The following is a 23,771-nucleotide window of genomic DNA, read 5'->3' as shown; positions in this document are numbered from 1 at the left end:
CATGAATAACTTATGGTGAAATAAGTAGGAAAAGTAAATCAGTTGCTGCACTGATAGAATTTTCACATTGGGCACCTACTTGTTGCCCTCCACCAACCACAAGATGCCCAATACCACTATCCAACTAGACTACCATCCACTAGCATCTACTCAACTAAAATTTACTAACCAAACACATACTTGCTTCTCTTTTCTGGACTGATAGGCTATTGTAGCTTGCTACCTGGTTAGGGCCACTATTAGCCCTCTCAAATCTGTCCAAACAGCCATCCCACAGTTGCAGCTAGCCTCCACATAGGGTCTGCTCTCATACGTTGAACTTTGGGCTTATTACCAGCCCTTAAACTAACCTTCAACCTCTCTTCTTCCTAATTTAAAGGACTCGGCCCTCCTTCAACCTCTTGTACATCACTGCAGCCCCTCTTTCAAAGGTATGCCCACACCCAAATCACACAAAAACAAGCCCATGAATCTCTCCTAACAATGCAGCTTCCCTCTAGACTTGCAATACAAACAAAATGCACTTCAAATAGTCGTTCAATCATGTGGCCTAGCTACCAGATCTCTGCGGCCTCCTCACAGCCACAAAATGAACCCAAACTATAGCCCTTTCTCCTTCGTGAGGTATGCTCTTGACCTACAGTTGCCTCAGAGGTATATTTCACATGAGAGATGCACCTTGGATGGATGATAATGACCTCCAATATCACCTTAATTTATACTAACCCATGTGGTGTCTCCAACATGACTTGTGGCACACAAATACACTAGACCAACCTACTCTAGCCTCTAGGTGCCACAAAACCCACTAACGATCTTCAAAAATTCATATCTCAAGTTCTATAACTTAGATTTAAGTGATTTTCATTGCTCCTGGTTTCTCTCGAGGTCTTATATCAACTCAAATCATCACATGCCCAAAACTCCTCAGGGATTCACACCCACAATCTTGGGTTCAAATCCCACACCTTGGATTCCAAGCCCACAAATCCCTTTTGTGGCTCTCCAACCTCCAAACCCTAGGGCTTGGAGTGCCTCCCAAGCTCCCAAAGATCAACAATGAGTCTATCTAAATGTTATGGCTAACCTAAAGAGTCTCAAATAGGTTTCCTAGACACACCAAACCCAGAAATTATTCAACGGTGCTATAAACTACAGTTTTAAATCAGGAAAATTGCAACAATACCATGGTTTATAAGAGTAGCAAATTTAGCCATGAAAATAATGAATAAGCTATGTGAAATGAGGAATAGATTAAAGAGTAAAGTAGGGATAAAATTACAACAATTTTTTATGGTTTTTGACAGTTGATAAGGCACAAAATAGCAAAAAAACCTTGACGTTAGCCCTAGAAAATGGATGAAAAATGCATGAAAAACTTCAATTTTTTCTTCTCTACGCCTAACCCTAGGGCATATATTAATAAGTCATTAAATGTTGAAAATATAAGATTCTATTGTAATTTAACGCTAATTTACCATGAAATTTTAAATTAAATGATTTTCTAATTTAAAAGGATATCACAAGAGAGATGGACAAGTCCCTTCTCCATCTAGGGCATATGAAGTCTAGGATACAAACAATTCTAGGGTTTCCTTGGAGTGATACTAAATCCAAACAAACAAGGGAAAATAAACTAACCTACCCTATGGGTTGAGATTTAACTTTCCAGATGATTAAGAGAAAGAAGAAACTATAGTTATTCCTCTAATACTTGGAAGAAGGGTTTAGCTCAACAAAAGACAATTTAGCAAATACCAAATAAACTAACTTAGCACATGAGCATTCATATCATGGAACATACAACCAAGTTAAAGCAAATAAACTAACTCACTTCGCCATGCAACATCCAATATCTACCAATAGCATCGATAAAGAGAGATCACATCACATCACGATTCCACCCAAGAAAATTATTTCAATTAGACCTCTATAGTACATATGATATAACGATGACTAATCAAGAGAATGTGTGATGCAAGTTGTGACAATCAACAATGAGGTAAATCACTCCCCTGTTTATACTAAGGTAACCAAGCAATTTAACTCATAATTAGGCTAAAATCCCTAAAATGTACTAAATCATGATACAAGGTGGATAGGTCAAAAAGCCAACCCCCAAAAATAGCCTCTATAAAGAACAAACAGGAAAACTAGCCTCAAATAACCCACATGTGTGACTAGAAAAGCCTCCAAGGGTGACATTATCATCAAAAAGGCATGTCTCTCCATGAAAAAGTAAAATGAATAGCTCAAGGGATGTATCTCATACCACAAGTCATGTCTCTCCATCCAAAGGATGTGCCTCATCACTAAAATAGCCCTCTCAAGCCCTACATCATCATCAAATATAGTGCTAGGATTACATCATTAAACTAGTGCATAACTTCATCAAGGTAGAAGATGCAACTACCCCTCCAAAGGGATCCCAAGTGATCATAAATGTCGATCACCATCAAGAGAAGAGCAACACCCATCAAGAAGGTACAATGTCAACCTGGGGGTGTCTTGCTATCCATTGGGTACACCTACTCTCCAAGCAACATCCAAGCCTATAAGTCAGCATCCAAGGTCCTGAGGCTTGGCAAGGGTCTCATCAACTATGCCAAGTTGACCTGAAGGTCAACACTCCTCGTGTTAGCCACATAAATCATCCTTAAGGGATCCTGGCAACACCTAGAAAAATCATCTAGCACATACTCAAAAAATTAAACGAGAACAACATCATGGGTACAAGAACCCTAAGAGCATCAAGGTGCACCATATTTAATGTCAAAGCCATCAAAGTACTTCACACAAGTATCATCTTCAAAAGTCTCACTAACTTAATTTTGTATACAACTTACCAAACTTAAGTATGGGAGGGTTATCACACGACCCTGTTAGGTGCTTCCAACCGTAAGGCGAGGAATAGTTCCTAGGCTGACCCTTACAAATGATAGGTGCAAATGATTGGTGTTATGGCTTGGGTCTACTTTATAAAAGGTGCCATAGTCTTATGCTAGGTTGTGTGAAACAATCATGCATAAGTGCATTTGTAGAGAGAGTGCTTAACTGCTTGAGTTACCTTCCCTCACCTTTATTTTTCCAAGTCCCCATATTTGCCTTTTTCTTCATTTGATTTGGCTTGTTTAACAAGGTTAATTGATTATCAAGCAATAATGATAATATAATCCCCCAATTAATGATGGGAAATCTATTGCTTCATCGAGGTCGGGATGTTCTTCGAGAATTCATTTTACTTTGATATGTATGATATGCATGGATACTCTCAAGGATGAGTTACTACATAAGAGGTGTTAGAGCTCAAGCTACAATTGGCTTTTGGTTGTTTCACATTCCTTGACATTCTTTTGCATTTTGACATTTGGCTTATCCTTTTTATTTTCTTACAGTTGCATCAAGTTCAAGTATTTCCAACTGTTTCTTGCCATAAGACAAATCCTACAAGGAACTAGTACAGGTAATTGACAACCACCAATCAAAAGATGGAATAACAAAATAAGGGGAATGATGACAAGTGTTCACTATCACTATCACGAAATGTTACCATAATACCAGTCTCTTATTTGTGTCACTCCTAGGCAATGAACGAAAAACCCTAAGGAAGATCACATTAGACTAGGAACAAATGATACCCACCAAGGTGAAGGAAGGGAACAAGCATACAACCAAGCATCATGGTCTATAATTCAATTTCAACAATGATCCATGCTAGAATGAAAGCATTCACATGCAAAATTGGTTGACACACCTAATAATAGATGACCCCACCTTCATCAAATGAATATGCTAGATAGATGGATGTACTGACCAAATAATGGGTGAGAAGCATACAAGGTTCGCTATTTATGGATCATGGTAAGGGCTGATGGCAGGCAAGCTGCATCATAAGATAAAAAAATTATCCTAGGGTTACCCATGCATGTGGATGGGTAACACAACCTATGAGTAATATGGTACAAGATGATTCTAGTTTATATGAATTTTCAGCGGACTTAAACCACATCCCCTTTCCGTAATAGCTAAAGCATGATTAAGGTCATGATGAAACCAGTATTTCATAAAAAAGATGGCACATTGAAGTACACAATCACTTCAACAGAGAGGTGCTAAACAAAGATGTTGGAGCTGTGTGCTGAAAATTTGATGATCGGTTTGTAACTTTGTAGACCTATTCAAGAAATCATTGAGTAGGGAGAAATCTAAAAAGTTTTTAGTGACGGTTGGTATAAAAGAAAATAAAATGGTCATGAAGCGGGTGTTTAAGATTGAATGCCCTTTCCTATCTGGGCAACCTACATTCCTATATTTCACAGGAGGCCCACGTTTAGGAGTGTCTGCCAAATTTTGATGGAATCCATTTTGGGACAAATTTTGCTTATAAATATGTGTACATATACAATCCAAGAAGTACAAGTTTGGTGGAAAATCTGAAACATCCAACAAATTATGCTTTTTCAAAAAATATGACTTCTCAGTTATATTTCAGGAAGTTGTTTAAAATTGCCCAATTTGACTTAGACACCTTCTAAACGCCTTATCTATCAACATTTTCAATAACACCTAGGCCTATATATCATCACATGTAAGGATCTTTCATTAGTTGTAAGATTCATTCCATTAGAATTATTTTCAAGCGGGCGGAATAAGGTGGTGTTGCTTCCATATGCTGGTCCCCTTAAAATCACCAACATATAGCAACACTATTCTTATAATATCTATGTCGACATAAAACCCTATAGCAATATTTATAGGCGTTGCTCTTACATTTTATTCATACCAGCTATTTGATAATGTTGCACAAGCATGCAAATTTATCATGCATTAAACATAGAAGCCACCATTGTTTGGTTCAACTTTTCAGATTTAATGCATGGAAAAAATAAATCACCTACTCATAAATTGCATTCCGAGGAAAATGTAAGCATCCTTCGCAAATGAGAAACATAAACTGCACCACGTAAGAAACTGGCACAAACTTTGTAAGTTCATATCATACCTGCCACTCTGGTTGAAGAGTACTTGAATTTACAGAAAGTTTGCTTGACAGTTTGCGCTTCAAGCCTTCAATTTCTGAAGAATTCCAAACAGACCATCTCAACTCAATGATGAGATGAAAAAATTCAATACTTAAATTTTATAGTTTGTTTAGAAAAGGAAAGCAAGTTTGTTTCACAATTTCATTTCAATTACTTATTTCAAAAACAATAAGTCAATTAGCTAGGGCTCTTACCATTTTCACCAGGCTTTAAGCGTCCTCCAGGCAACTTACAAAAGGTGTTTCCAATTTGCAGTAACAGTATATGGGGATGGTTGTGCTCCTGTACCTGCAAAATACAAAAGCTTTCCTTAAAATTACAAATAAATCAGGACTGGTAAAAACCGTACAGACAAAAAACCTCATAAACATTGGCATCACCTAATTTCTATGTTTACCAAGGATTCATATGGTTGATCAATTCCATTACAAAATCTGGACCATATAGTTAGAGATAAGATTGATGATAATTACATTCAATCAGGACACAGAAATGATCACTTGCCTTGCACCACTTCTATGAAAGACCCAAATTTGTTTCATCCATCTAGGACTATTAGTCTCACATCCAATATTGGATTCTCTCTTTGAAGTCCATATGCATACTTACTTGATAACAATACGACCCTCCCAACTTAAACATGCCACAACCTTAAATAGGCTTACGACATGTTGCTGATAGTGAAAATGTACCAAGCCACTATTATTATGCTTTCAATTGGCTTTCAGTAAACATTAAAAAGACAACAAAAATTACATGCAGCACCAGATAGCACCACTTCGACATCCCAAAGGTGAAAAATAAATATTAAAAAGAAACAAGAATAATAAACCTGGACAGCTTTTATAATGTAGAAAGAGTGACTCAGCTAGTTATTCTACGTCAACGATGCCAATGCTAATCCAATTCAACTGCAATTACAAAACAACGAAAAAAATATGCAAGGATATAATAATGGACAGCATTAACAACTAACCAGAAGGATAGCTTCCACGCTTGTCCGCATGCCTTCTTTCATATAACTGGAGAAAAAGCCAACAAGTCCATTGTTATTGTGAGAGAAATCGATAAATAATAATGTGTTTTTACAAGTAAAACGGTTCGTGTTTCTTGTCTGTTTGTTAATCCAAGAACCGCCCGAACATTATATTATGCAACTATTCAATGTGATAATAAAAATCCCTGACTTACAAGGTTACTGTTTTAACTTCTACAAACTACAAGGAGAGTCATAAGGAATGACTAGGGATTATATTGCATGGAATATTGATGTAAATATCTTTATCATCCAGGCCAACTGACCAAAAAGTAACATGCAATCAAGAGGTAATACTCATTAACAAATGAGATGATTGCTCAATGTTTATTAAATAAAACTAATGAAAAGAAATTACAAAAAACATAAAACACAATATAAACTATGAAAGCTCTAAACAGGAAAGAAATAAACGACATTAATGTCCAAATTGCAAAATAACAGCCACTGGGGATGTCAACTACATTGTCTGCAATATCTCAAAAAAATGCCTGCTGTTTGCACATATTAAAAACAAACAAATGACGGAGGTGGCTTTGCAACAAATTGGACAGAAGTTAGAACCATCCATGGCCCAGCCTATGAAGGTTGTGCTGTAGTGGAGACCTAGGGTCTGGGAGGAATGGAGCATTCAGCAAAAAGGAAGGCACCGTAATAAACATTAATATATAAAAATAAAAATACCAATAAAAATAATAAATAATTAATCATTAATGAAGAGACATCCAAATGAAAGGACATGGCTTTTAGTGAAAAGGCACATGCCTAGGCCCCCGATGGGGGTGATGAATGGTGGCAGTATGCATTCAGTGAGCATTAGGCTCATCCCATGCAGTGGTAGGTGGATTCAACATGATACTTTTCGGAGTACTTGGGATCAGTACCTAATCATTCTCAAGGCAGGGTGGTGTATTTGGCTGTAGGTTGAAACGGTGATGGGCATTATTTGCATCCTAAAAATGCGAGGAAGGCTGGGCAGAGGTTTTGTCAGTGAGAATGTTGCAGGGTGCTGCTCTGGGGTGCCCTGCAGATCTTTGATTGTTCGCCGAGTTAACTGCATAGGATTGCGCAAGGGTTCTGTGGATGGCTGGCTTGAAGCTGTAAGCAAACCCTCCACCTAGGATCCGGGCACTTGTTCTCTCCATGCAAGCTTCTGCAACACGGTATATTGGTAGGTATACTTTGTCATTTGGTTATTTCTTTCGATAGGAATTCGGTTTGAAAGAACTTTGTTTGGGGAGTGGAGTTTACAATGGTCCTTGATTTCATTATCGGACCTGGAAGTGTTAATTGGGCTCCTCGTTTTCGAGACGCCAAGTTTCTGGTCGGGGTGGATTCTCCTCTGGCGCCTTCGCTTTATCCCTGCCAGTGGATGGTGTTATGTCTCAGTTTGGTCCCTTATCTACGTTGTTTTAGAATCTACTGTTGAGGGTCAAGTGACCTTATTTCTATGAAATGTGGCATTTGCTGTGGTAAGGCTCTGGGGCAACCGTTTTGTCTTTCCTTGTATTCCTAGGAAGGTGATTGGTTGGGTGGTTAAGGTTTATGAGGCCCGAAGTTGGCACCTCTCCTGGCGGCTCTCCATCTCCTCTTGGGACCCCTGTGTAGTGTGGGCTTTGAGTGTGGTCGCTGAAGACCTTGAGAGGTGTAGGTGTCCAAGCACGGGTCTTTGCTTATGTTTTGTGTTGCCTTTGCCTATGATTTTATTGCCCGTCGGGTTGGGAGGTCGCTGCAAGCGAATTCACTGGTCTAGCCTAGCAAACGATGGAACGGTTGGTTTTGAGTCAAAGGGGAGTGAGGTCTCGAGAGCCACCATCGAAGGTGGTCGGAAAACGAGGTTTAAACAACATGGCAAGAGGCAAGGAGGACACCAGATTCGGGTAGCCGCAATGATCTGTCAACGAGGGCGTCCTCACCACAAAGGCAAATGTCATGGGCATCCGGGTGCATGGGCCAATTGGGGGATGGACATCAATGAGCATGAGGTTGAAGGTGTCACTAGGGAAGGAGAAGTTGCCCACGCCCCAGCTCCTTCACCGATCATGTAAAACAGCCACCCTCTCTGGACACAATTGCAAAACAACTTCGAAATATCCAAGCCAACCTGGAAATTCTGCGGGAGCATAAGTATGAGGACCGAAATGAGATCGTGGCATACATCAATGATGTGCAGTTCAGTTAGACCAAGATCCTGGAACAACTAGCTACCATGAGACACAGTCAACGCCGAAGCAAAGAAAGAATGGATAAAATTGAAGCACACCTAGCCCATATTGACTAACATATACATGAAGATCGTGGGTAGCCAGGTAATCTGGGCAACCAAGCTCGAAACCCCCCTCCTTAACATGAAATCTAAAGGTTGTGTTCTAGTTTTGTTTGCTTTTTGGTATATATGGTCGTTTTGTCCATGGGACACATGTAATGACTGGGTTTACCTCTTAAGTTTTTGTTCGGCTCTTCTCGCTAACAAATCCGATCGGAGTGAAGTAGGGGGAGACAAAGGCCACCAAAATGTAATCAAATCTCTTCGAATAATGTAAGGAAGTTTTTTTTACTGACAGAAAAAAAAAAAGGCACATGACTAGGTATTTATTTGGGGCTTGTTGACCTTTGAAGTACAATTGAAGACTCCATGTTGAAGGATATGTCAAAGCATTCTTGTACTTAAAGAGTTTTAGATATCATCATGGCTTCTAAGCCCCTTCTTCTCTCTCCTCTTCTTTATTGTACTCAGATTCTGCAGCCCTATGGGGATATTGTAAACTGATGCGAGCATGATGAAATAGTGTCAGGTAACAGGCCTAGGTACCTTAGGACTTTGCTATTAAGTGAATTCACTCTAGGAAGTTTTTTCCAATTAATTAATTATTTGTGTTTTTCTCCTAGATATAACCCCAACGTTGGAGTGTGCCTTGATAGTAAGGCCTTAAGTGAGTCTTAGTGTCTAGAGTCAATGTATATTACCATGTTAGATCACTTGAAAAAACTTCGCGAAATTTGGTTAGGTCTAGGTATCATTTTTTAAATTATTAAAATTTCCTGCAGAACGAGATTTTAAATAAATTTTCTATGTAAATTGTAATAAGTGATGTCTAGAGAGGGTATAAGTAATCAAAATTAAACCTCTACACCTCAACTTTTTACTAAGACAGTTTGAGGGGAAAATATCACTTACAGACCCTCAACCCACTTTTTCTAAGTCTAGGGGAAAATGTGGCAATAAAATAACGAGAAAATAAATAAATGAGAGAAAATAAAGATTCTCTCCAAGTCAAAGATGCTCAAAAATGAGGTGGAAATTCACCAAGAGATAAAGTTAAGTTCCAAAGTGATGTGGACTCCACCTAAGACCAAGAATCAAGGAAAAGACATGTGATTAATTTGAAGCACAAATCCTCTAGAGGAAAACCACGAGTTCTCCAGCAACTCGCACTTTTTAAGGAGGGAATTTCAAGTTACAAGTTTGAGTTAGGAGTTAGGTGGGGACATGATTCGATTTGCTTGAGTTGAAGTGGAGAGTGGTCCCCTACCACTCCACTTCAACTATCCACATGTTCTACTCATCTCCCACAAGTTCCTCAATCAGGGATAGCACAGACATCTTGGAGGTTCGAATTGCATGGATGAATATCTTGGTTGGTGCATTGGGATTATCTACTATGCCACTTGGAAAGGAGCTCTTTCATTGTGATTAGCTCCCTTTCTTCTATTTGAATGAGCCATTGGTTCCACTATACTCATGAAAAACCAAGCTCTTGTTTTTGGGGAGATTATCTTGTTTTGTGTACTTACATTCTCATGTAATAATAAAGACTTTGGGGTTCATATTCTAGGGTTCTTCTTCCATGGATATGGTATGATCTTTCTGATTATGTGTTTATTATTCTATTGGCGATAACTCTATTGTTATTTCCATTTGCTTTCATAGATTTACTCGTGTACAATTATTTTGCATCGGCATTTGGGTTAGAGAAGTATTCTAAATTGGGATGTTTTAATAAATTTTTGGTTGAATTTCTAGAACTTCATTTTCATTGTATCACCTAACCCCTATGGATTTAACAATTTACCTTGAAGTTGTGTAGAAATATTTTGAATCAGATCTCAAGCATGAGGGAACATTTCAGTTGAACAAGCTCACTCTTGAGCATAGAAGTGGAACAACCTGTAACAGTCTAGAAATAAATATCTAATTAACTTTACTAATCAACATTTAATTTAAATCAAAGTGGCACTTATCTAGCGAGATAAACATGTAGTTAATAAACTAAATGAATAGTGCTTACCTATGGTAGAAGTAGGCTTACCGCAACAAGGTTTTGGAGACGACTCTCCACCCAACCATAAGCTCAATTGTGCAAGAATTCGCTACAACTGGCCACCCCCAAGCCCTCAATCAACGTACTACTGCTAGTGACTCCTAAGTCTTAGAACACCATTCTCCCAAGAGAATGAAAGATAGAATCTTGGAAAGATGGAATGCAAGAATGCCTCTCATCTTCCTCACCATCTATTAAATAGAACAAACATTGGATGGGAACCACATGCACACACTCCATGTGTCTACATGCGACTTTGATTTTTAGCTTTCTTGTTTTATTTCTTTACTTTTCTTTTGATTTTTAGCTTTCTTATTTATTTTCTTCTTTTTGATAGCTTTACTGATTTTTTTTATTGTTTTCTTTGTTTTATTTCTATTTATTCATATTTAGAGCTTTAGTATAGTTATTACTATTTTTATTTATTTTCTTGTATATTTTTAAATATCATTTATTATTTAACATTTATGATTTATTATTTATTATTTATATTATTATTATTTATTTTGTATTATTTATTATTTTTATTATTTATTATTATATTATTATTTATTTATTATTTATTATTAAGGGGAGGGATATTACATACTCTCCCACTTTAAGGAACTTCGTCCCGAAGTTATGTTGAATTATGTATTATTTTTATTATTTATTATTTATTATTTTATTTACTTCATGTTGCCAACACCCTCTGCTGAACTAGTATAACCAGCAGGCATCGAAAGTCCCCAACACCCCGGGAAATCTCAAGGAATCTCTGTCCTTTTTCCCACTTTCGGCACCAGGCTAAGCCTGACCCAGTCTGTATCCTAGTCCAAGGCTGGCCCCAAGGCTCGCGCCTGACTCAGACCTCATCTGCCCCAAGGCAGGCATCCGGTCCAGTACTCAATGACCCCAGGCATCTCGCAAGGCTGGCCCACTCCCTCCACAACTACTAAGGCGCACAGCCCCAGGCATCGAAGTCCTTTACATCCCTTCCAGACTTCGGCATCCCAATCCAATAACAGGCACCTAGCCTAGAACATCAAGCACTTGGCCTCCTCAAGATGGTCCTATAGCTCTTCAAGAGCTATACACAAGACAAAGGAACCACTAGCATATGTAGTGTTGATTGAGTTTTGTCCCCAGCCCATATGGTGTTACTTATTCTCCCTCGTGCGTATGGGCTCGCACGAGATCATCAAATAAACCGGCCCTCTCGGCCCATTTGTGGAGTCCTGTGAATCATCACATCTCAACATGCATCCAATGCATTAACCATACCATCATAGTATCATAGGAAATAATCCACATGCCAAGTCTTGCATGTCATCATGAGAACGTTCATCTTTGTTAATCACAATATTATGAATAATAAGGAACTGCATGCTCATGCATGTCATAGATTTGTACAGAACTATCATATGCTTCAGTTATACCATCAACATAATTATATCTAAGACATGTCATGACTTCACATAAATGAACCACATGTCAATAATCCTCATATTATAGCGTCATAATTCCTATGCCACGTTATGCATACCATATCCATCATGAGTATTGAACATTAAATACCTATCATCACGTGGTAAATGAATATGTCAATATTCCTTGACATAACGTCATAATACCTATGCATATCGCTATTATCATATGGATACATTATCACTATAAGAACCATATATACATCATTATCTTCCTACCATGATATCGTCAATATGTTTTCATCAAGTTGTCAATTACTTTTCAATAATCATTTCGACTTCTTTCTACTAGGTAGTTGATCATAATCATGAGCATCATCATCTTGAGTCTTAATCTCTCGTCATATATTCTTCCTTCCCCAAGGAAATTCTGGTGAATTTCATTGTTTAAGATATTACTAGTGATACCATCATTATTTAAATCATCTATCTCAGAATTAAAATCCCTTGATTTTACATCCATTTACCCTTTGGCTTACTGATTCCAATCCCACTATATGCAATTGCATATAAATACTATTTCATCATGATTTAACTTTATATCATGCTTAATTTTCTTGCATGAGGATTTGTTGACCCATGTTGACTTATTTAACAATTAGCACTTCATCCATAAAATATTTTCTTATCTCGTCGAGTTCGTAAAGTTCGTATCTCAATACCACTTGATTGCTTTATCATAAATTCAGTTTGCTCAAGTTGGGCAAAAGACTCTTTCTTATTAAATAGTATCATTATTTTAAATTTTGAAACAGTTGGAAACACTACTACCATCATTGTCCATGAGAAACTTAAATGTGAGGTGTTATGTAGAAACAACCTCTTTTAACGTTATGGGAAGTCCTACTCATGAAATAATGAGTCAAGTATAATCTCTATTAATTGACTTTCACTTCTTTTGTCACTATGTACACAATCCTTCTCAAGGTATCTGTATAAAATTTCTAGCAACATTCCTTCCTATATCTTCCTTGTTTATTATCATTTGGTCATCATGCAACTTCACCTTCACATTTTTAAAATATGTAGATCATCATTATGACCCTTACCAATCATGTTTCTAGCTCTACTCATCCATACCTTTAAAAGAACTTTCTTCTTGATAGAACATCCCTTAATTTCCTCCTACCCGATATTCATAGATATATTTTTCTTTTTCTCCCTGTCTTGATTTCCTACTATTCCATGTCTACTAGCTTCAAAAATGGAAGTTTCTTTACTTCATTAAATGGACTTGAATTTCTCACCTCCAATCATTGTGGTTTCTTCTCCTCCTCTCCTATAGCACTGATATCCCTTGGACATGTTGCTACTATTTCCATCTTGTGTAATACCTAACAAATAAATTCATTAAGATAGCTACCAAGTCATGATTATACCAAACTCTTCCATTGTGCTCTAAAATAAGTTGTTTCTTCTTACTGATTTCTTACCCCTTTTGTGATACTTCTTCTCTACCACCTTAAACATCTAATCCAAGCCGGCCATAATCACATGAACTATCATTATCAAGTTTCTCCTTTCCATTTCTCTTTAGACATCTTTATCCACTATATGCAATTGAACTTGAATCACGAAACCTCATGTAACATTATACATCTAAACTGAAATCCAAGTATGTACGATTTGCCATTGAGAATATAATAGTAAATGAGCAGATACATGTAATCTAAATGGCAATGGCAGTGCAAAATTAAACTTATTAGAAGATCATATTGAGAGAGTTGTGCTCTTGCAATAATAGACCAGAGAAATGCCAAGCAATTGTTATTGCTAAAGGACAATGAGAACAACAATCCAACCCAAATAATTAGTGAATAGTATGATCAAAATTCAAGGAATGTTATCTCTGTGTTTTTAGATCAGATTGAACAAAAATAATGAACAGATGCTAGTGAACAATGATCATCTAAAGGTAATAAGATATCAGAGTTTATCCATTGTGAATTGGAACAGATTTCACTATTTTAGAGCACTTTAATTGGTGACAAATTTCAACTTCAATTATCCAAATACTTCAAGTGCTATGTAAACTGTGTTTTAAAATGAACCGGTGGTGAGTAGTTACACCAGCATTAAGATTTGTTACAAAAAAAAAAAACATGCCAGAATATCATTTCAATAGTGCAATCTTTCAGAGAATTATACATCGTCAATTATGGGTAGATTATCACCATCCAATATTACAAGATTATATACTTTTTCAATGAATCAATGAGTCATAATAAAACTATATCTTTAATTATGTGACTCATTTAGATTTTTGCTTTGTTATATGGTTGTGATGGAGAGAGCTATGCAAGCACAAACAACTCAAGAAAATGAGATAGTGGTTTTATCATGTAATGAGAGCAGAGAACCACAAAGGAAAGGACCGGTGTCCATACCAAATAATTTGTTGTGTATAATGATGTATGAGAAAATCAATGAGGAACTAATGAGTGCACCAAACTTTAACTTACACTTAATTTAATATCAGGTCTTACTTCTATAATTTAATATCATACTTTTGTAATGATAAAAAAAAGCTGGCTGTAGCTAGTTTAACAAGTATATCAGTCTACCAAAGCCAGATCAGTTATCAAAATGTGATAAAATAAAAATAAAAAATTGATGAACTGTAAAAGAAAAGAAGGTTGATCTAGAGACCTTGTAAGAGAAATAAAAACACTATTGTAACTCAAGATTCATCATAAAATAAAAACCAATATACTCAATAATAATTATCATTGAAGTCTAATAAGGTTAATAAGTTATCCTTATTATCAGAGTTATGAGTTTAACCATAATTAAACCATAAATTATCAACAATTACAAATTTTTGTAGTATAAACCATGGAAACATGAATTAGAAGGTACTAATGATGTCAGAATAAAACTTAGAGAATTGTCTTAATGTTGGTGGCATTATTGTGTTAAGAAGGTACTTTGATCTTCAAAAGAAAATTTATTCATCATTATGTCACACTAATATTAAGTCTACAGATTCATGATTTTTAAGGATTGAAATATTTAAGTATCTGTTTAAGCAATCATAACTTATGTTAGAAGAACTAAATGCACTGTTTTTAACAAAATAAATCGTTTAAACAAATTTATTGAATGTATCTTGAGATTCTTATGGCTATTAAATGATTTAAGAAATCAACAACCAAGAAATACTCCACACCATAAAGAAGAGACACCGCCATCCGACCCAGAACCGGATCGGATGACTGGGAAGGTTATTCCTCCCCAACACAAAATAAAATCATTTTATTAATTATATGGCCTGCCTGTAAGCGCACCCGCGAAGGCAATAGCTACCGGGTTTACATTCATTAATTACAATATAAGGATTGAAACAAAACCAGGAACTCTTGAACAAACGTATTGGTGCGCTTGGGCTAGATACATTTTGGTCCACACTTGGACAACCGAAGGGACATAATTCTTTTATATAAGTTTCTGAAAAGCTAACAGTGAAACTGGATGAATACGTAATGGTGTCGATAAGAAGCAAAGCTCTGCTAATAAGATTATTCATATTGTGGATGCATCATTCAAAGTTGATGGATTCTCCATCATATTTCACAAGCAGAAGGCACTGCATGCTGTGATGACATATTTTTGTACAACCAGGAATGGAACTTTTTCTATAATCCTCACTTCGGACAGTTTTTGAAGCATCTTCAGCCCTACATGATGTTGTCACATTGAGGAGATCTGAATTTTTGATGTTTCAGCTCATGTTTCAACTATACTAGATTTGCCACCCTAGCATGAAAACCAGTTTCTCTTGAAGACTGGAAACACAGATTTGCCAACCACATTGGAACCTCTCAAGAAACCAGGGGATCCATTTATGGCAGCTTATGAGCTATTTGCAGCCGCAGGAAATTGTTCCTGCCTGTCACAATTAATAAAAAGAACATAAGAAGAAACCTGCCACAGGTAAAAGGGGATTTGGGAAGGGGTAGATGCACATGGTCTCTTCTTAGCCAATTAGAGTTCTTTCAATTTTAGTATTTTATATAAACAATGCCATTTTTTTTAAAACACTTGTACTAAAACTTTAAATAAAAATTGAAAAAGGCATACTGTGGATCTAAAACCTTAACTTTTTTCTATAAAAGCCCTTCTAAAGACACACGTTCGAGTTTAACTTTTCATAGCCTGTCTGCATTATCGATTTTGTGAGAGTGACTTAGAGCAATTTTTATTTTTAATTCTTTTTTTTTTTTGGAGATCTGAATTTTATGACCTACCTGCTCTCATTCACAATAATATTTTACTAGTCCGATATGGAAGAAGACATTTTAGATTTGATTCGAAGTTACATGCCTGAAGCAAAGATTGGGCTTTCCCCTCATTTCAGTGGCTCATACAAGATTCGTTTTCCAGGAGCTGTGAATGAGAAGAGTGGATATGAAGAATTAAGAAAAGCATTGAAAGAGTCTGCAGCTAAGCCGATGTGCACTACTTGTCATCAAAGGCATACCGAGTTCAGATACTTTGATAACAATTCTTCCTCGGTTTTGCAAGCCAGGTATAAATGTCTGAACTGCAATAACTACTTTACTTTGGGTGGGAAACAATATTCGAAAGATCAAAACATCATTGCTAGAGATCCGAGTAGCATTGCAGATCGAACAAGAAGATTAAGACATTTCAGGGAAATAGCTGAAGCAGAGATAGAGAACGTTGACGCAGAAAGAATGAGGCAACGGGCAAAGCGTGAATCAGAGATTGAGAATATTGAAGCAAAACGAATGAGACCATGGCCATTGCCCACCAGTAGGACAGGTGGCATGATTGGCAGTAACATTGGAAATCAGGATCTTAGTTTTCATGCATTTTCTGGTGCTCATCAATCAGCAGTTCCTACATACACCAGACATGAATTTTTTTACAACAACAACAAGAAGAGCGGTTGCGCTAGTTTCAGCAACAGATTGCATATGGAACTCAATATTTGCAGTCCAATCTTCCTCCCACTTCTGAGGGTAACTTTCTGCAATTTTCTTCTTCTAGCGGAGTCACTGGTTTCAACACAACTGGTTTGGAAGTGCTGGAGGTTCTGTGTGAGATTTGTTTCTAGTTTACCAGAAACGTCAAGGCTATCCGATGCTTGAAGAAACCCTTCCTTTCAAACACGTAAAAAAAATCATATTTCAAAAAAAATGAAAAAGGCAACTCTGGGGGCATTAAAACTTTAGTTTTGCCTTAAAAAAAAAAACCTCAATACTGGTCCCTAAACACCCGAATCTGAGTTTTTCATAACTCGTCTACATTTATTATTTATTATTATATTATTATTTATATATTATTTATTATTAAGGGGAGGGATATTACATACTCTCCCACTTTAAGGAACTTCGTCCCGAAGTTATGTTGAATTATGTATTATTTTTATTATTTATTATTATATTATTATATTATTATTTATTTATTATTTATTATTAAGGGGAGGGATATTACACAACCTACATATTGACTTTCGAGGCCTCATCATTTGATTTGTTGTGCAAGGGTTCCCTAAGTCTTGACTTGCGATAAAATCTATTTCAAATTACTTTCCTCAAAATTTGTGTGCTTCTATTGATACACATTCTAAGATAGAGCATTTTATTGGCTAGTCAAAGAGAGGAGTTATACTCCTCTTTGATTTAGTTCTTGTAAATTAGTTGTATATAGTTTTGCATTTTCTCGTGTCATTCACTAAATTTTGGGACTCGTTTTGCAAAGAAGCAATAGCTTATCTGAAGGGTTTTCGCTCACACAATGTTGCAAAATATTTAGGAGCCAAAGACTGCACCTTATCCCAAAATTATTGCAGGTTGCTAGTTGTCATTTGGAGCAACAAAACACTCATGGTCGTGAGCCCTTGAGGGTTGTCCTTACTCCCTGGTCATGAGCATAAAAGGTTGTTTTTTACCTCTGTCAAAGGAGTGAATGAAAGAGGCTTATCCTCTCTTTTTTAAGCAGATTTCTTCACCCTGGGTGGCTGGTCCATTTGAGCAAAATTCCTTTGAGAATTTTTTCAGAATTGTATCGAGGAGTTTCCTTGTTGACTAATTGCCATAAAATTGTAAAAGCATCTTTGTTGTCTTCTTAAGCGAGGGTTCATTCTTCAAAGATTTAATATCATTGTAAAGTCTTCCGTGAGGACTTGAGCCTTTCTCACTGTCAAAGGCTCTCCTTTTTGTAACACCAAAATAATAAAGCAATATTTTTCTTTGGAGCCTAGGCAACCATTCCCTTGGTATCCATCCCCTTCTCTCTTTTGGAAGAAGGTCTCTCTCTTGCTTGATGTTTGATTTGTTCTCTATTTCTTTCTTACATTAGTTTGTTAATGCTATTTTTTTATCTCACTTCATTGTCAAGCTAATTTTCATGCTTACTTACATGCTTTAATTTCATGCTAATTGCTCATTTAACAAGTTTTCCATTTTATTTAGCTTTCATTAATGCCATCTACTATCTAGTTGCAATTTCATGTTAATATAGTTTTCATTTACATTGTAACATTCCCTTACTTCAAGTTTCATGCTCAAATTGATTCAATTCATTTGCAACTTGTTTCATTTGGAAAGTTTACTTTGAGCAAATCTCTACACTTGGAGCAAATTTGCAAGTTTCATCTAGTTTGCTAGTCCATTTATTTATAATCTCTCACTTGCCTATATTTACTTGTGCTTTGTGACACTACTCTCACTTGGTTTATTGTCACAACATATCATATTATAAGTGAAGATACGTGTTGCAGAGAACTTTCAATTTTGAGGCAACTAAGTTATTATTTTTATTGGCCTTGTTTCCTTAAGCAATTGTTACATGTTTCATAGATTATTGTTTTAAATCAATATCATATTGCGTTCAAAGCAATTTTAATCGTAAGTGGATTGCTATCTTATTTCTTTGAAGCATCTTGTTATCACTTTTGAAACATTCCATTAACATCTTGACATCCCATTTGCATATTAGATTTAGACTTGCATTTCTAAAATCTACCTCCAAGCATAAGCTTGGTTGAATAGAAACTTTAGGGTAAGTCTTCCTAACTTTCTTGCACTTGAGTACGAAGTAAGGTTAAAACACGTGACCTCGTAGTTCTCTTGTGGCCGAACCCTTGTAGGAACAAAAGCACGTGGATTGCAAGGAGGCTAGGTAGGGTATCGTTAACGACAGACGTGTCTCCTCAGCCTATCCTTCTTGCAACTCACTCCAATCTTTACCAAGTTTTAAGAAATTGAAGGGAGATTTCTCACCATAGATTAGGCATTTAATTAAAATCAACCAAGATCCTTGCATTTCACATAGTTTAAATTTTGCATTCATCTATCTAACATCATCTCATTTGGCATATTGTTGATTTGTGAGTATTATATCTTGCTTGCACATTACATTGTACCTATCTTGTACTTGTTATCTAACTTGCTCATTGTCCTTTGATATTGTCCCATTTCATTTGAGCATCTCTTGAAGTAGAAGTACAAGTTTCATTCATCTTGCAAGATCTATTTTGTTGCTTATATTTCAATTTATGCTATCATCTTGTACTAACACTCGTCTTGCAACATTGTTATCCTTGTAACTTGAAGTGTTATTTCCATTTCGAAAGTATATAATCTTTACTTGAGCATTGTTTGTAAGCCATTGGTTTCTCATCTTTACTTTTGTTAAATGCCATATTGATCTTAAAAGAATTTATCTTTTACATTGCTCATTAACTCTTGTACTTGCTAATTTTAAAATCAAGTTGCATTGGGACGTGATTGCCTTGCCCTTAGTCTCCTAGAACTTGTTGTTTTTCAACAAGTATTTCCTTTAGAAACCTTCCTTAAGGTCCACCCACATTGGCTTTAGCTAGGAGAGAGCCTAGCCAAAGAGAGTTGGGATTAGGTGACAACCCCTTCTCTGAACTTTGCCACCAAGACCACACCGAGTGGAGTTGAAGATTTCTCCCACATTAACTTAGGTGTGTAAGCAAGGCAACAACATTTTTCAGCATCATTGTAAGGGACAAGTCCATTTGTACTTGGAATAAAACTAACTTTTGGTTCTTGCATTTTGGATTTTTAGAGTTAGATTCCTGCTCAAGTGGTGACTCCACTTGGCTCATTTTCTACAAGAATTTCTACTAAGAGAAATCCAAGCAGTATGGTTAGCCCCCCTCTTAAGCTTGAAAGGGTTTTTAGAGTGAGATTAAACAAGCTCTCTTCTTGTAGACTTCTCGCTAATCTTGGGCAGGAGGTTATTTCTGATATCCATTTGCTCTTTCAAGGACAAGTTGAACAAGGCATCATGAATAACTTGTTTAGTCCTTGTAACTTTGTTAACATCAATGGTTATCCGAATAATATTCCTAATAAAGCTATTGATAAGTTGTCTTCATTTCAAGGTAACAATGTCATTAGTGCTTAAACACACATAAGGAACTTTAACTTGTGCATCACTAAGTGGTGCAATAATGATAATCATGAGGATGTTAAAATGAGACTTTTTGTCCACTCTTTAGAAGAGGATGCTCTTGATTGGTTCACTAAGCATCCTGCTAAATCTTTTGATTCTTTAGATTCAATTTTTAATGCCTTCAATTATAAGCATGGGGATAAGAAGGAAGTGAGGCATTTGCTTACCGCCACTAGCTGTATTAAGAAGAATGAGAATGAAATTGGGGAGGAGTTTAACAAGAAGTTTAATGACATGGTTAAGAATCTACCTCAAGATGTTAAACCTCCTGAAAAGTTTATTTTGATCTTTTACCTTGATGCTTTTGGTGTTTATACATCTATGAGATGAGAAGAAAGGATATTGCAAATGTGCTCAATCGAAAGCCTCGTAGATAGAAAAGACCAAAAAGGAATTAGAAAAATCAAAGATCACTGGTTTTACTAAAGGGCCATCGAAGTCTCACGAATCCAAAGGAAAGGTTGAGGCAAAAGTGGTTGCCCATGATCTTATCAACGAATTAACTCAACTCATTAAGAGTATGGAGATTAATCACACAAATCAAATGAATGTCATCCAAAACAGGTTGGTGGTCATGGAAACAAATCAAGTTGGGAGATTCCAAAATAGATGAAATGAAAAATAGCAGAAAAGAGGACCTCCCCATGAGCATATACCACCAAACCCACCTGAGTCTATAAATTTGGTTGATGATTTTATTCCTTATTGTAGACCTTGTGAGGAGATGCATGAGGAAGCCACTTGTCCATATGTGAGAAGGATCATTGAAAATGGAATGGAAGGAACAAGTGAGCAAATAAATTTGGTTGGCAAAGAGCATCATTTGTCCATGGAGAATTGGATGGAAGTTATGGAGAATAGTCAAAAAGTTAATAAGAAGTCTCCATCCTCCTATAGTGTGAATAACTTTGATGAGTTAGATAGGTTCACGTTGTTATATGGAGAAAAGCCTTCATCAAATCAAATTTTAGAGATAGTCAAGGAACAAAAGAAAAGTCAAAGTGCCCCACAAGCTTTCACTCCACCTATATCGGGGTTGAATATTGACATGAGAGGTTGGATAAATAATGCAAATATTTTAGTGTTTGTGATAGAAATCTTAAAGTTTCCCTCCCAAAAGTCTAAAATGTTGAAAACCCGTGATGCACCTCGTGGGAAAGAAATGTCGAATTTTTCTAAGGATGGATTTTAGGATGCCCCTATCATATTGCAAAGTAGTGATATGTGCAGAGGTAACAAGGACCACCAACCATTCTTTATCACTTTATTGGTCAATGAGTTACTTCTGCACAATTGTATGTTTGATTCTGGGGCATCATCTTGTGTCATGGCCAAGAAGGTTATGAATCAGTTAAACTTGAGGATTTCTAGACCTTACCACAATATTTGTGTTATGGATTCTAAGATAATTGAAGTTTGTGGTTTGATAAAAAAATCTTAAAGTCCACTTGGCAATACACCCTAATATAATGATCACCATGGATATTGTGGTGATTGATATTCCTAATGCTTGGGGTATGTTGTTGTCTAGGAAGTGGGGAGTTGATATAGGGGGTGGTCTGCAAATGGATTTAACTTATGCCACCATCCCTAATAGTGACGGCATCATGGTCAAATTGGATAGAGAGTTGAAGAGAAAGTATCATGTGGAAAACCCAAAGAAGCCTTATAATGAGATTGTATATGAATTTGACAATTTGAGTAATTATGTTGTTTTGGCTAACTCTATTGCTCCTTTTGAGAAAGGTTGAAAGTAGAGGTGGTTGGATTTGGCATATAAACTTTGATGGGGCCCATTCAAAGTTTGGTAAGGGTGCGAGAATTGTCCTTACCTCACCCCTTGGTCATATATTCAAGTTTGCTTATAGACTAGAATTTGATGCAACCAATAATGTAGCACAGTATGAGGCAATCAAAGGGGATTCTAATTTAATCATTCTTCAAGTAAAAAATCAATTTGCTTGTAAGAATGATAGATTGAAGAAATATCACAATGTTTTAGATATCATTTTTGGGATTCAACTGCGTTAAGTAAGTCATTCAAACGTATGACCATTTCCATGAGAGGTAGTCGTAACTGACTAATTTCTCATGATTTTTGAATAGTTCACTTAGCACTCATTGCATCGGGTGATGCTCACAGGGGTGAAGAAGTGGGATTGAAACTAGTGAAATGTGGAGAACGAATCACATAGCATCAATCATCACTTCCGGGGCTTGCACCCGGTAACCAGGACTTCCCAGGAGGTCACCCATCCCAGAACTCCTCTGGCTCAAGCGCGCTTAACTGTGGAGTTTTTCCCCACAATCAAGCCCACTTAGCTTGCTACCCCATTTGCAAAACCTTAGCAAGTATTGTGCCTCATGAACCATTCAAGTAGAGATCCCTTGACTCTTTTTTGAATTTAAGTATGGGGGATTTACGCAATGCATTATATTAGATATCATTTTTGGGATTCAACTGCGTTAAGTAAGTCATTCAAACGTATGACCATTTCCATGAGAGGTAGTCGTAACTGACTAATTTCTCATGATTTTTGAATAGTTCACTTAGCACTCATTGCATCGGGTGATGCTCACAGGGGTGAAGAAGTGGGATTGAAACTAGTGAAATGTGGAGAACGAATCACATAGCATCAATCATCACTTCCGGGGCTTGCACCCGGTAACCAGGACTTCCCAAGAGGTCACCCATCCCAGAACTCCTCTGGCTCAAGCGCGCTTAACTGTGGAGTTTTTCCCCACAATCAAGCCCACTTAGCTTGCTACCCCATTTGCAAAACCTTAGCAAGTATTGTGCCTCATGAACCATTCAAGTAGAGATCCCTTGACTCTTTTTTGAATTTAAGTATGGGGGATTTACGCAGTGCATTATATTAGATATCATTTTTGGGATTCAACTGCGTTAAGTAAGTCATTCAAACGTATGACCATTTCCATGAGAGGTAGTCGTAACTGACTAATTTCTCATGATTTTTGAATAGTTCACTTAGCACTCATTGCATCGGGTGATGCTCACAGGGGTGAAGAAGTGGGATTGAAACTAGTGAAATGTGGAGAACGAATCACATAGCATCAATCATCACTTCCGGGGCTTGCACCCGGTAACCAGGACTTCCCAGGAGGTCACCCATCCCAGAACTCCTCTGGCTCAAGCGCGCTTAACTGTGGAGTTTTTCCCCACAATCAAGCCCACTTAGCTTGCTACCCCATTTGCAAAACCTTAGCAAGTATTGTGCCTCATGAACCATTCAAGTAGAGATCCCTTGACTCTTTTTGAATTTAAGTATGGGGGATTTACGCAGTGCATTATATTAGATATCATTTTTGGGATTCAACTGCGTTAAGTAAGTCATTCAAACGTATGACCATTTCCATGAGAGGTAGTCGTAACTGACTAATTTCTCATGATTTTTGAATAGTTCACTTAGCACTCATTGCATCGGGTGAT

At 36.8% G+C, this 23,771-nt stretch overlaps 1 protein-coding gene across 1 annotated transcript in view; it reads right to left on the bottom strand.

Moving 5' to 3' along the window:
- The window catches only part of LOC149151402 (pre-mRNA cleavage factor Im 25 kDa subunit 2-like), a 185,159-nt gene that overhangs the window by 126,061 nt on the left and 35,327 nt on the right, over window positions 1-23,771 (bottom strand). Inside the window, exons 2-4 of the mRNA XM_089440327.1 lie at window positions 6,019-6,064; window positions 5,237-5,330; window positions 5,003-5,076 (exon numbers count right to left, since the gene is read on the bottom strand). Of these exons, the coding sequence (XP_089296453.1) occupies window positions 5,003-5,076; window positions 5,237-5,330; window positions 6,019-6,064 (214 nt within the window). The remainder of the gene's footprint in view (window positions 1-5,002; window positions 5,077-5,236; window positions 5,331-6,018; window positions 6,065-23,771) is intronic.

This window comes from Pinus tabuliformis, chromosome 9 (genome assembly GCF_031772625.1).
Source record: "Pinus tabuliformis cultivar Carrire ecotype Pingquan chromosome 9, CPIR1, whole genome shotgun sequence".
In the NCBI taxonomy this organism is placed as follows: domain Eukaryota; kingdom Viridiplantae; phylum Streptophyta; class Pinopsida; order Pinales; family Pinaceae; genus Pinus; species Pinus tabuliformis.
The sequence above is the reverse complement of the archived record's forward strand: the minus strand, read 5'-3'. Positions and strand labels throughout refer to the sequence as shown.